General features: G+C 49.0%; 1 protein-coding gene across 1 annotated transcript; it reads left to right on the top strand.

The window, feature by feature from the left end:
* The first annotated feature begins 11,371 nt into the window (after window positions 1-11,371).
* On the top strand, window positions 11,372-13,062 carry LOC311230836 (uncharacterized protein). The gene has a single exon (XM_084317223.1). It carries the CDS (start codon window positions 11,795-11,797, stop codon window positions 12,674-12,676), a length of 882 nt encoding a protein of 293 aa, XP_084173349.1. The 5' UTR covers window positions 11,372-11,794; the 3' UTR covers window positions 12,677-13,062.
* Window positions 13,063-13,292: the final 230 nt, after the last annotated feature.

Below are 13,292 nucleotides of genomic sequence, written 5' to 3'. Positions count from 1 at the left end.
GACTCCCAAGTTCATCCCAACGGGGGGGACAATATCATGATGGGACTGGTGAACTTTCTCCACGGTCGTGTCCTTCCTCTTGGACCTGACTCTGCGTTAGGGTGAGTTTTTAATGCAATCTACTCTGTTTCCGCTGTGGATCTCTCTCTCTCTCTCTTGCTCTCTCTCTCTCTTGCTCTCTCTCTCGCGCGCTCTCTCTCTCTCGCGCTCTCTTGGTCTCTCTCTGTCTCTCTCTCTCTCACTCGGTGTGTTGCATCGTGCAGTTTGTGACATGTGTACTAAGCTTATAGAGTTCGATTCAAATAAGGCAAAACTGCAAATCTGCATGTCGTGCTTGAAAAATGTACCTGGCTTTAAGCTTGTTTATCAGGTTCCAGGGGTGTTTTATGCATTTTCCCTGTTACTGCCAGGTGTACGACTGTTGTGAAGGGCCAGATTAAACCGAATATATATATTTATTTATATATATATGTATATTTAATTGTATTTGTATATTCTCTAATATTCCCTGATATCCCTTGTATATTCCTTGTACAATATGCATTGAATATCCATTCTAGCCTACTGAACATCCCATAATAGTCTCCATTCTACTATTGGTCGAGACCTTGGTGCCAGGCTGCCATACCCCTCAGACCCAGTTCAAACGTACCGCTCGACATGTACGAACAAGTCCTAGTTCCGCGTAGGAATTTGGCTACCGCACCACTAATGGGACTATTTGTTCATAGTGCGTATATATACTGCGCTACTAAAGTAGGACTTTCTTTTCAGTCCAGTTTCTTACCCTCCAATAGAGTCACAGACGTAAAGCCTCCCCGCGACGCCACGTGTGGGAGTAAGGCCAAGTTCGCCTACCATCGGTATTGAGACATCGTGTATATTAATATTTGAATAGTCATATTTGGCACTATATCGTCGAGTTGGACGTAGTCTATTAAGCTAATAATAGTCTGTTAATATATAGTGCTTCGTGCGGTGAGAATACTACCGTAGTCAGTACCCCATCGTTTCGGGCAGAGAACTGGCTGCTTACCCAGGGTGGTTGACCCTATGTGAAGCTGCACCCGAGGAGCCCCAGAGCCGACGAGCGAGTGGACCTGTATACCGGATTATTCTACCGACGACAGCCCGCCTTCCCAGGCACGGATTATGCTTTGGATACTTTGATTATTCCATGGATAAAGACCCCCGACACTGCCGTGTGTTGGAACCCCCCCCCCCTGGAGAGGACGCAAGGTGAGGAGACGCTCTGCAAGACGAGGTCTCTTCACGTCTCTCCCCCGTGGACCGGAGAGAGCCGGCCCACAAAGAGTCCACCTGCTTTCATCTGTGGTCCAAGGATCGCCGGCGCATTGAACGGCACTACAGTGGGTTCACCTGGGATACCCTTGGCCGGACGAGGCAGCTGGATTCTACCCCCCCCCCCCTCCTACTCCTGTCGGCTTACAAGCGACCGGATTAACCCCCTCTAGTGTATCCAGCCTATAATCATTAAAGTATCATTGCTGTTATTCCTTAACTATTCCAGGTCGTATATTTACCACCTGCGCCTTCAGAGATTGGACATTCTCTATTGATATACCGACGAATACTCCTTGCCATAAAAGTGCATACTATTTCAATTCATAAATGTAATTAAGTGATTAAGTGCTTATTCTACACACCATCGCTGTGTAGGAAATAAAGACCTGTTTCTAATTCGTACATTTGTGTTGGATCCGTTTCATCTACGTGAGAGTGTTCATGATAATATATTTATGCCGTGTACTGGGTGGCCGAATATTAAGTACAAAGGTAGTGGTAGTAAGTATCATATCTAGTAATACAGTCAGGGAATTGTACCCCTCAGTTACAATTGGTCCTTCGAGCCGGATGGTAATTAGTGTAATATTAATATAGTGTTATTAATATTGAAATGGCCTATGATGAACACTCCGCGAAACGATCCTCCTAACCAACGCCCGCAGCGCGAACGACGGCTCCCTCAGTACTTAGAGGCTTACGCTGTCAGTCAACAACCTAGTCTTCTACTAACAGTAAACGCGGTAAAACTAGAAAGTAAAAGTATGTCTAACCCCAACGCCCAGACTACCCCGACCATAGAGGCCCCTACGGGCTCTAATGTAACTGACCAAGTTCACGGTGGGGACCAGTGGGAACCAGACATGACTTCACATCCCGCCAGTACTGAAGAAGTAGTCCCCGATGAGTCCCGGGAGGAATACAACGCTACCGAGAGAGAACTCGGCACGGAAGAAGACGGGGAGAGCACCGTGGAGATAGAGCTCCAAGGCTCCGCAAGGAGTACCCCGAGGGAAGGCTCCCCTATACAACCGCCTTCTCCCAGCGAGGCAGAGAGGACCCTACAGCAGGCCTTCCTCATCAGCCTGAACGCCGCTGCTGAACGCGACCGACTGCAGATCCAGCAGCGAAGCGAACACGAGCAGATACGTCTAGAAATAAGACGCATTCAGATGGAAGAGAATGTGGCCCGAGAACGAGCCGGTGCTCAACGGGACGCAGCGCGCGACAGACAGCAGTCGCAACTAATAGAACAGCTGATCAGACGGACAACACCCTCTCCCTCCGCCAGAGGCTCCAGGAACTCGTCTAGACACACCTCCAGGGCGGCATCCCCTAGCCGAGTAAACAACCCTGAACTTGACCAACAGACGAGGTCTATACCCCCCACAGACCACCTCCCCCCACCGGTCCAAGCGAGACCTAGCAACCGGGAAGGAGCAGCATATCCTGTGGAGAGGCTAAACCAGAGACTACAAGCACTGGATGACCTAACTGAAGACGAAGAGGAAGAGGAGGAGAACCACGCCCGAAGACAGCACAGTACTCTACCGGACCAGGAGGTCCGGTACAGCCCAGGCTATACTCCCGCGGAGCTGCGCTACAGACCCCCGACTCTATACACGGGTGAGCACGACGCACGACCCGCACCGAGGAACAGCACCTGGACAAGCGGGCCATGGTACACTGCCGGTACCAGCCCATACCAAGGAGCGGGAGGAGACTCGCCTAGGAGGCCTCTCCCCCAACGCTCGCCGATGTATCCACAGTCAGCGTCATACATTGGCACGCCTATGGTACCCGACTTCACCCAAGAGAACCGGGCCCAGTATACAGAACTCCGCATGTGTCTGGAGACCATGTTGGTGGATGTATTGGATGAACGCCACAAATACGCCATCCTACTGCAGCACTTAAAGGTGCCCCGCGCACATAATATAGCGCTCGCCTACGCGACTTCCACCACCCCATACACAGCAGCGCTGGTAGCATTGGACCAGAGGTATGGGCGCATATGGGATTACGTGATCCAGGAGATCCGACACATCGACCGCTTACCCCCAGCAATAGACAATCGAGCACTGGAGGACCTGTCCATCAGAGTGCAGTCCCTGGTAGGGATGTTGGGAGCGCAAAGAGAGAAGGGGAGGCATGAACTTTACGCCAACTCAAATGTGGAAAGGATCCTGGAGAAGCTGCCGCCCGCTCGTCAGGAGCGCTTTAGGCGGCAGAGGGACCACAGAGACCCGAATGGCCCCGAACCGAACCTCCTCGATCTAGCAGACTTCCTGGCGAGAGAAGTCAGCAGCCTACGGCTAGATACATTCGGACGGAGCACCCCTGGCTCCAGAGAAGGAACCAGACGACTAAATGATGGAAGAAGATCGGTGACTGTGATGCACCAATCGGAGTCAGTACCGAGCAGCAGGAGCCACAGTACCCCCTCCAGAACGGAGAAGTGGAAGATAGTGTGCCCCTACTGTGAGAAAGAACACTGGCTAGCGCAATGTGACTCCTTCCCCAAGCTGAACGCGGAGGAAGCAAGTCAATGGATAAAGTCCAACAAGCGCTGTTTTCGCTGTGCGCGCTCACACATGGCAGCCGAATGCCGCTTAAAGAAAAGGTGCACCAAGTGCGATGGAGCCCATCTGGACATACTTCACGACAGTAACAGACGGCGCCCTTCACCCGCACCATCCAGCAGCAAAGCGAGCGTCATGTACATCGATCCCGCCAGCAGCAGTGGAGCCCGAGTACTCCTAAAAGTAGTGCGTGTGACACTAAGCTACCAGAATAAAGTCCTGGACACTTACGCGGTCCTCGATGACGGGTCAGAGAAGACCCTGCTGCTCGCCTCCGCTGCGGCCCAGCTAGGGCTGCGGGGAAGCGAAACCCAAATGACAATTCGGACAATAAGACGAGATTTGAAGACGATAAAGGGCGAGAATGTCTCATTCTCTATCGCAGCAAGCGGCCAGCCTGAGCGCCGGTACCAGATTGCAGACGCTTTCACCAGCCAAGAAATAGGACTGTCGCGGTACACATACCCCGTCGCCAAGCTGATGGAGAAATATGCACATCTGCGCAAGTTACCGATCCCGCTCATAGACAATGCTATGCCGACCCTGTTGATAGGCTCCGACCATGCAGACCTCATTGTCCCGATAGACCGGGTTCATACCGGACCCCGAGGCTGTCCTGCAGCAGTCGAGACCCGTTTGGGATGGACTCTCCAAGGCCCGCTCGCCAAATCTCTCAACCGAAGTACAGCCACTAGATGTCTCCACTCCTGAGTCACAGAGGGAGAAACCGCACTCCTGCAACATGTAGAGCGGCTATGGACCCTAGAACAAATGCCCTTTAAGAACGGAAAGAAAGACATTCGCTCTAAAGATGACATTTACGCAATTCACCTCCTCGAGACAGGGACCAAGAGAGTCCCGGTCAACGGCGTGTTGAGATACGCCACGCCACTCCTGCGGCGAGAAGGAATGCCTACTTTCCACGCCAAGACAGACGCCACAGAACGGTACCTGCTGAACACGGAGCGGCGCTTAGCCAAGAACCCCGCCCAAGAGAGTGTATACCGCGCTGAGATTGAGAAGCTCATCACAGCGGGACACGTCACAAAGATGGACATTAAAGAGGCTGACCAGACCACTGAATCGTGGTACGTGCCCCACCACAAGGTCCATCACAACGGTAAAGACCGCATAGTATTTAACTGCAGCTACCAGATCGGATCCCAAAATCTGAATAAAGAGTTACTGCCCGGTCCCACACTCGGCCCCTCCCTACTCGGCGTTCTACTCCGCTTCCGCCAGGAAAAGGTGGCCATCAGCGGGGACATTAAAGGAATGTTCCTGCAGGTGAGATTAGTAGAGGCGGACAAGCCCCTGTTACGGTTCCTATGGAGAGAGAAGCCAGGAGATGAGCACCCAGCCATCTACCAATGGGAAGTCCTCCCCTTCGGAACGACGTGCAGCCCCTGCTGTGCGACATTTGCACTACAGAAACATGTAGCAGAGGACCCAGCAGCGGACGAAGAGGTCCGACACAGCGTAAAGAACAGCTTCTACGTAGACAACTGTCTACAAAGCCTTTCAACCCAGGAAGAAGCCGAGGCTCTCCTGATTAAACTCCGCGCCTCATTGATCAAAGGCGGCTTTGATCTCAGGCAGTGGGCCAGCAGCGATCCGCAAGTACTGCGCAGCCTCTCCTCCGAGGACAAGGCAGCCAGCAGCGAGACCTGGATGGCTACAATCCCGGGAGAAGCCCAGGAGATGACCCTGGGATTGGTGTGGCGATTCAAAACAGATTCGCTTCACTACAGACACAAGCCCCTGACTACGGAGCAGGGAAGGCCGGCGGCGGCGCCGACCACCAGACGGAGTGTGTACACAACACTCGCCCGACAATATGACCCGCTAGGATGTATTCTACCGTACACCACCAGGGCAAAAATGATTGTACGAGCATTGTGGGACAAGGACCAGGGCTGGGACGACCCCATTCCCGCACACCTTGCATCCACCTGGAGAGAGTGGGAGATGGAGCTCCACTCACTCCCAGGCGTTAATATGCGCCGAAGCTACTTCCCACCCACGGTGAGACCAGAGACATGTAAAATGGACTTACACGTCTTCAGTGACGCCTCAGAGGTCGCATACGGATCAGTAGCCTACTTGCGGGCCCAAGACCAGGGGGGAGAGATCTACACAGCATTTGTCCTCGCCCGCTCGAGAATAGCCCCACGCAAGCAACAATCTATCCCACGTCTAGAGCTCTGCGCAGCCCTAGCCGGAGCGCACCTAGCCACGCTCATCCAACGTGAGCTCACCATACCGGTGTCTAGAACAATCCTGTGGTCAGATTCCACGACGGTACTCGCCTGGATCAAATCGGACTCATGCAAGTACAAAGTCTTCGTGGGAGTCAGAGTCACCGAGATTCAAGACTTAACCGAAGAGTTAACCGGAGAAACAGAGTGGCGCTACGTTGATACAAAACAGAACCCAGCTGACGTCATCACCCGGGGGATGCCCCTGGATGACCTCACCCGTCGCAATGTCTACAGTGACGGCCCCGCATTCCTAAGACTCCCGGAAGGACAGTGGCCCATGCCTATCCCGAGGGAAGCAAGTCCAGAGGAGGTGGAAATTAAGAAGTCTGTGTTCTGTGGATTGAGCACCGTAGCCTCCACCGACCCTAACATAGACGATTGCACGTCCATAGAGAGTGCACAACAAAGAACATTCCTGCGGTACCACCCGGAGTGCAAGTCCCCCGCTGATATGTCAGCAGCTAACTACGAGGAAGCAGAATTGCTTCTGCTGCAGCGAGCCCAGAGAGACTCGTTCCCCGATGAATTGGCCTGTCTACAGGGAGGAAAGCCCGTCCCATCCGACAGCAGATTAATTCACCTGGCCCCCGAGAGCGACGCTCATACCCTCATCAGAGTGGGTGGTCGCCTACGCAGAGCCCCCAACACACTCCTGATGGGGCGGCTAGATCCTGCATTACCACAGACAATGTACCGGCCTGAAGAAGCGAACGGCCGACGAATGTGGAGGTACAGCCAAGTATTAGCCGACAAGTTTTGGAACAGTTTCCTACTGCACTACCTACCGTCTCTACAGACCCGCCAGAAGTGGGTAAAGGAGAGAGACAATTTGACAGAAGGAACAGTCGTCATGATTATTGATCAATCACTGCCCAGAGCTATGTGGCCGGCCGGCCGCGTAAGCAAAGTGATCACCGGTGCCGACGGCAAGGTCCGAGCAGCTGAAGTGCTCGTCCAGGGTCGCACTTACACCCGTCCCGTGGCAAGGCTCATAGAACTGCCTCGACTCCCAGACACAATCGATGATGACCATGACCCTACAACCCTATGACTTTGTGAAGTTGACTGACCCCTACAGCAAACCCCTTATGTGTAAATAGACAACGCGATTAATCTGTCTCTGTTTAACTGATTAGGTCTGGGACCTATTCAGGGGGTGGCTGTTGTGAAGGGCCAGATTAAACCGAATATATATATTTATTTATATATATATATTTAATTGTATTTGTATATTCTCTAATATTCCCTGATATCCCTTGTATATTCCTTGTACAATATGCATTGAATATCCATTCTAGCCTACTGAACATCCCATAATAGTCTCCATTCTACTATTGGTCGAGACCTTGGTGCCAGGCTGCCATACCCCTCAGACCCAGTTCAAACGTACCGCTCGACATGTACGAACAAGTCCTAGTTCCGCGTAGGAATTTGGCTACCGCACCACTAATGGGACTATTTGTTCATAGTGCATATATATACTGCGCTACTAAAGTAGGACTTTCTTTTCAGTCCAGTTTCTTACCCTCCAATAGAGTCACAGACGTAAAGCCTCCCTGCGACGCCACGTGTGGGAGTAAGGCCAAGTTCGCCTACCATCGGTATTGAGACATCGTGTATATTAATATTTGAATAGTCATATTTGGCACTATATCGTCGAGTTGGACGTAGTCTATTAAGCTAATAATAGTCTGTTAATATATAGTGCTTCGTGCGGTGAGAATACTACCGTAGTCAGTACCCCATCGTTTCGGGCAGAGAACTGGCTGCTTACCCAGGGTGGTTGACCCTATGTGAAGCTGCACCCGAGGAGCCCCAGAGCCGACGAGCGAGTGGACCTGTATACCGGATTATTCTACCGACGACAGCCCGCCTTCCCAGGCACGGATTATGCTTTGGATACTTTGATTATTCCATGGATAAAGACCCCCGACACTGCCGTGTGTTGGAACCCCCCCCCCTGGAGAGGACGCAAGGTGAGGAGACGCTCTGCAAGACGAGGTCTCTTCACGTCTCTCCCCCGTGGACCGGAGAGAGCCGGCCCACAAAGAGTCCACCTGCTTTCATCTGTGGTCCAAGGATCGCCGGCGCATTGAACGGCACTACAGTGGGTTCACCTGGGATACCCTTGGCCGGACGAGGCAGCTGGATTCTACCCCCCCCCCCCCTCCTACTCCTGTCGGCTTACAAGCGACCGGATTAACCCCCTCTAGTGTATCCAGCCTATAATCATTAAAGTATCATTGCTGTTATTCCTTAACTATTCCAGGTCGTATATTTACCACCTGCGCCTTCAGAGATTGGACATTCTCTATTGATATACCGACGAATACTCCTTGCCATAAAAGTGCATACTATTTCAATTCATAAATGTAATTAAGTGATTAAGTGCTTATTCTACACACCATCGCTGTGTAGGAAATAAAGACCTGTTTCTAATTCGTACATTTGTGTTGGATCCGTTTCATCTACGTGAGAGTGTTCATGATAATATATTTATGCCGTGTACTGGGTGGCCGAATATTAAGTACAAAGGTAGTGGTAGTAAGTATCATATCTAGTAATACAGTCAGGGAATTGTACCCCTCAGTTACAACGACTGTACAGGTGCATTGCCACTAAGCCTCTGGAAGCGCTATTATTTAAGAATACGTTAACTGTATCATATGCCCAGCCTCGGGCAGCGCTATTATTTAAGAATACGTTGACTGTATCATATAGCGACTTACAAGTTCTGTACGACAAGTCATCAGGAAGGGTATACTCTATCAGCTGAGTAACAATGTTCATCAAAGTGTTGCGTGCTACAGTGTAGGTTAGTTTATTAGGACAAGTGCATGACAGTAGGGTTAGTTAGGGTCAGGGCGTCGTTTTGGTATAGCAAGGTATGGCACTCGCCATACCTTGGCAAATTAAAATGTAAAAATGTTAAAAATTTTAAAATTCAAAATAAATTTATAATTACAATTTTTTATGTTGATTTAGAATTAGAATGTCAACATTATGAACGAAGCTTCGAACTATTCGGTACAGCCCTAGCATGTTTTGATATTGTCAATTATCTCACTTTTACTAGGTGACTTTTACTGTGACTAACTGAAATATGCCACAAAAAAAAGGAAAATGGACATACAGACGTTTTTTAATCAAAGGGCAGCAGAGACAAGTGATACAGGGACACAGGTAAGGTCTTACAATGGCTTAGTGATTATAACAGTGCAGTTCAGCATTCAGTAACCCATACTTTTTGTGAACGTGTTTTTGATACTACATTCTGTTGAACACACACCTCAAAACCGTACCTAAGGAAAATTGGCTCAATTGCAAGAAAAATAATAGACAGTTATGATATTACATTCTGCATAATTTGTATGCAAAATATTGTGGTTCCCTGCTTTAGTCTGTTGACACATTTCTATACAAAAAATGCTTGTGTAGTCCTGTGTCATACCATAAATGTCATATAAGTGAATTGTATAGAAACAAGTCATCAAAAGTGACTATTGCACTCAAGTGGTCAAAGATTGTTACATTTTGTACCAAATCTGTGTAACAAATCAAATTGATCAAGTCCTTATACATTATAACCTTTCAAAAATGTAATGGGCACCAAACCAAAACACAATGTTTAGTAACAGATTTATGACTAGAAAAACTTGAGAATCTTCAGGTTCGCAGTTTTCACGTGATGTATACCACTTATATGTGGCATAAAGGGTTGACCTGGTATCTCCCTGTAAAGATCCCATGCCCCCCCCCCCCCCCCCCCCCCCCAAAAGAAGAAACAAATGTATTTTTCTAAACTATGGGGGAAGGGATTGTTATAATGTGGGTTACTTTTCATTCAGGCAGTCAGACCTTCACCTGCAGGGTCCTATGCGGCTCCTACTTAGGTAGGATAATGAGTAACAGCTGTGTATTGCATTGGACCTGTATTGCACTTGACAGCTTGAAATAAGGATCACAAAAGAGCATTCGCACTGGACCTTTACATTATTACAAAATAGGTCTAAGAATGGCCCCTCTGATTAATGTGCAGTTAAGGCCAGGAGTCCAGTGCATGTCCGAAAGGGATTAGGGGTTAATACAATGTTTACAAACATGACATGACCAATGTAAGCAAACATAGTACAGTTCCAAAATACAGCTAATACAGTTTAAAACTCATATGTATCTGTTGTCTACTGTTTGAAGAGCTCTGTCAGTCCACTACTAGATAATTAGAACATGTCTCCATTTGTCTATCTTCATTTTGCCGGTGGGGCTACTGTAGCCATGTTTGAGTGATTCATAGTGCAAAATTTCCCTCAGGATGAATAAAGTATTTATATTCTATTATATTCATCTATTTATATTGGGATCACAGATTGGACCTTTAAAAGGGTATGTGTCTTTGTTGCAGGTCTATATTTGCCAACCAGTGTACATGTATTTCTTTGGGTGACATTGAAATGTGTCTGGGTGTGTCGATATCCTGCACGGTTCCTAGGATACCCTGGCACACATGGTACAAGGACAACAGGATCCCACATGCAGGGCAAGACGGTGCCTGAGCAGAGCACTCAGATAACCTATTCAGTGTACATCCTCAATCTATGTATGCAAATCTAGTAAGATTGCATTGCAGCTGCTATAGTTTTGTTTAAATGGAGTCCACCTTGTATGGGTTTAGCAGCCTTAGCTACTGCTCATTATACTGAAGAGCCAGTGACACATTGAACGAAATGGCCTATATATCCTGCAGGCAACTTTGAAAGTAGTAGGCTATTTGCCCTAATCAAAAGTGAATGTCAATGTTAACGTGATAATACATTGTTAAGTATTACAAACGAACTGAATGATTATGGTGACACCGTTTTGCTATTTGTCCCAACATGCGTCGTGTAGTTCAACAGGATTAACTACAACTGTTGTCAACACAACCAAAAGAACTGAACGGTCCATTCTGTCAGAGAGAGAGGGTGGACTATGCTTTGATCACAACTAAAACGGTCGTTTTATATTCGATTTGCATATTGTACTATTCTTTTGTTCATACAAATTTACCATACAGACATATGTAAATACTATTGTAAAACAACTATTTCGGTCAACGCTCGCACACGAACGCGTGATATTTTTTCACGAATTTCTACCACCCCCGTGGAAAAACGTGAGAATGGAACGCTCCGGCTGCTATATAAACACGCTGGCTCGCGCTGGCGAGGGAGTGAGTGTGAACTGTGGCTACTGTTGAGACATTACAGAGAGAGTGAGACATTAGAAAGACAAAAGAAACCTATTTTAGCTAAAAATATATAATTAGGAGAAGCAAAACACACCGTGTCCTTGTCAATATTTGGCACCAAAAAAAACCGCAGTGTAGTTACTTAATTGTATAGAAAGGGTAGAGGCGAACGGGAGGAAGGGGGTGTGTTGTTGTACAGCCGTAGTACTAGGCAAGCTGCCGCGACCAAACCACCAGATGTACTATCTAAAGCCAGTGGTCAAGAAAAAAACCCAGAGGATAGTAAACAGGTAGACTTTTCAGGGGGTTCATTCGTGAGGTGATCCACGAAGTCAGCCCCAAACAAGAGCATTTAAGCCATTCTTTGTTTTTCCCCTCGAACGGGGGAGAATGTGAAGAGACAGACGGGTAGTCTAGTAATGCCTTCAGATGAGGACATGATGTGTGGGAATGGCACGGTGTGCCAATGGCGGAAGGCTTTAAACGGCAACAAGCCTGGCAGGGAGAAGGATGAAGACAGGGGGAAGAGGCACAGTTGGTCCAAGAGCGGCAGGGGGAGACATGGGGAGAGGAGGAGGAGGAGAGGAAGAAGATGGCTGTTGAACGGGAACCACCAACAACAACACCATCCCCACCCCCGGCGGCGGGTCGAACAACAACAACAAGCCAAACCGCTTGACGCGGTGGTGGTGTCGTCACTCCGGCCCGTGAACATCAAGGGCAACCGCGCGCGAGGGATGCGAGCTCCCAGGAACACCAACCAGTTTCTGATGCACGAGAAGTACCAGCTGATGCACATGCGCTCCGACTCGATAGGGACCGACGCGAGCGGCAGCGGCTCGGACAGCGACGCGGCGGAGTTCATCCTCACCACGGACATGGACTCGTATCTGGGCGCGCTGGAGAACGCGAGGGGCGCGCTGCTCGACGGCGCTGCCGCTCCGGTCTCCCGTCCACCGCCCACCACTACTACTCCGCCCCTGGTTTTGGACTCGTGTCTAGGAGGCGCGCTGCTCGACGCTGCTGCCGCTCCGGACTCCCGTCCGCCGCCCACCACTACTACTCCGCTCCTGGTTTTGGGCTCGTGTCTAGGAGGAGGCGCGCTGCTCGACGCTGCACGCGCTCCGGACTCCCGTCCACCGCCCACTCCGCTCCTGGTTTGGTCGCGCCAGCAGCAGGTATTCCACCACCAGGAGGACAGTATGCAGTACTTCCCCTCAGAAGACGACGTGATTCAAAGTGAAGATTTTATGCAGAAGGACTTTATTGACTTCTGTGGCACGTTGACCGAACATGTCTGACATGTTGTGTGATGTCTTGTTGTTGGGGACTTCCTGGCTTCCTGGTTTTTATCTCAAGTAAAAATAAATATCGACACTTTGTTTTTACTCGCCAACGATGCATTTCAGCAGTGAAAACACTTTACAAGGTATTGGTAAACAACGTGTCGTTTTGTTTTGTGTACAGTTATTGTTTTGGACTAACTAATGTTTCGCATACTTCGTATGTGCGTTAATAACATTGTTATGCTACAAAGGGAAATGGGCGTGGCGGTGGGTATGAGCCAAAGTAACCAATCAGCGACACACTGGCTGGATTAGGCTGCAGATTATTGGCTGAAACTCGTTGCCAAAAATAAAACTTGACTGAAAAACATTCTGTACAAATAAAAGGATTTTTGTTTCTTATGAAAGTTGATGATTGTTCTTTCTTCGGCCAATATGAATGTAGTGTTAACTGGTGTGTGCCCTATTTGTATGACCTGGACAGAAATGACATTGGAGTTCATTTTTACATCACAAATAGGAGGACGGGTGGGTTTATTTATCTTTGTTAGGCCAGTATGTCAGGATGGAATCACCACTGGGAATGAGAAAGAGGCCCAGTGTTGCAGATGAACTGTGTAAAACACTGATA

This window comes from Notolepis coatsorum (assembly GCF_963971535.1).
Source record: "Notolepis coatsorum genome assembly, chromosome: 6".
NCBI classification, from domain to species: Eukaryota; Metazoa; Chordata; class Actinopteri; order Aulopiformes; family Paralepididae; genus Notolepis; species Notolepis coatsorum.
This window is presented reverse-complemented; position numbering and strand designations above follow the sequence as displayed.

Bases quoted from the DNA above. Each gene is read 5' to 3' on its own strand.
- LOC311230836 (XM_084317223.1), top strand. From the start codon at position 11,795: ATGCCTTCAGATGAGGACATGATGTGTGGGAATGGCACGGTGTGCCAA.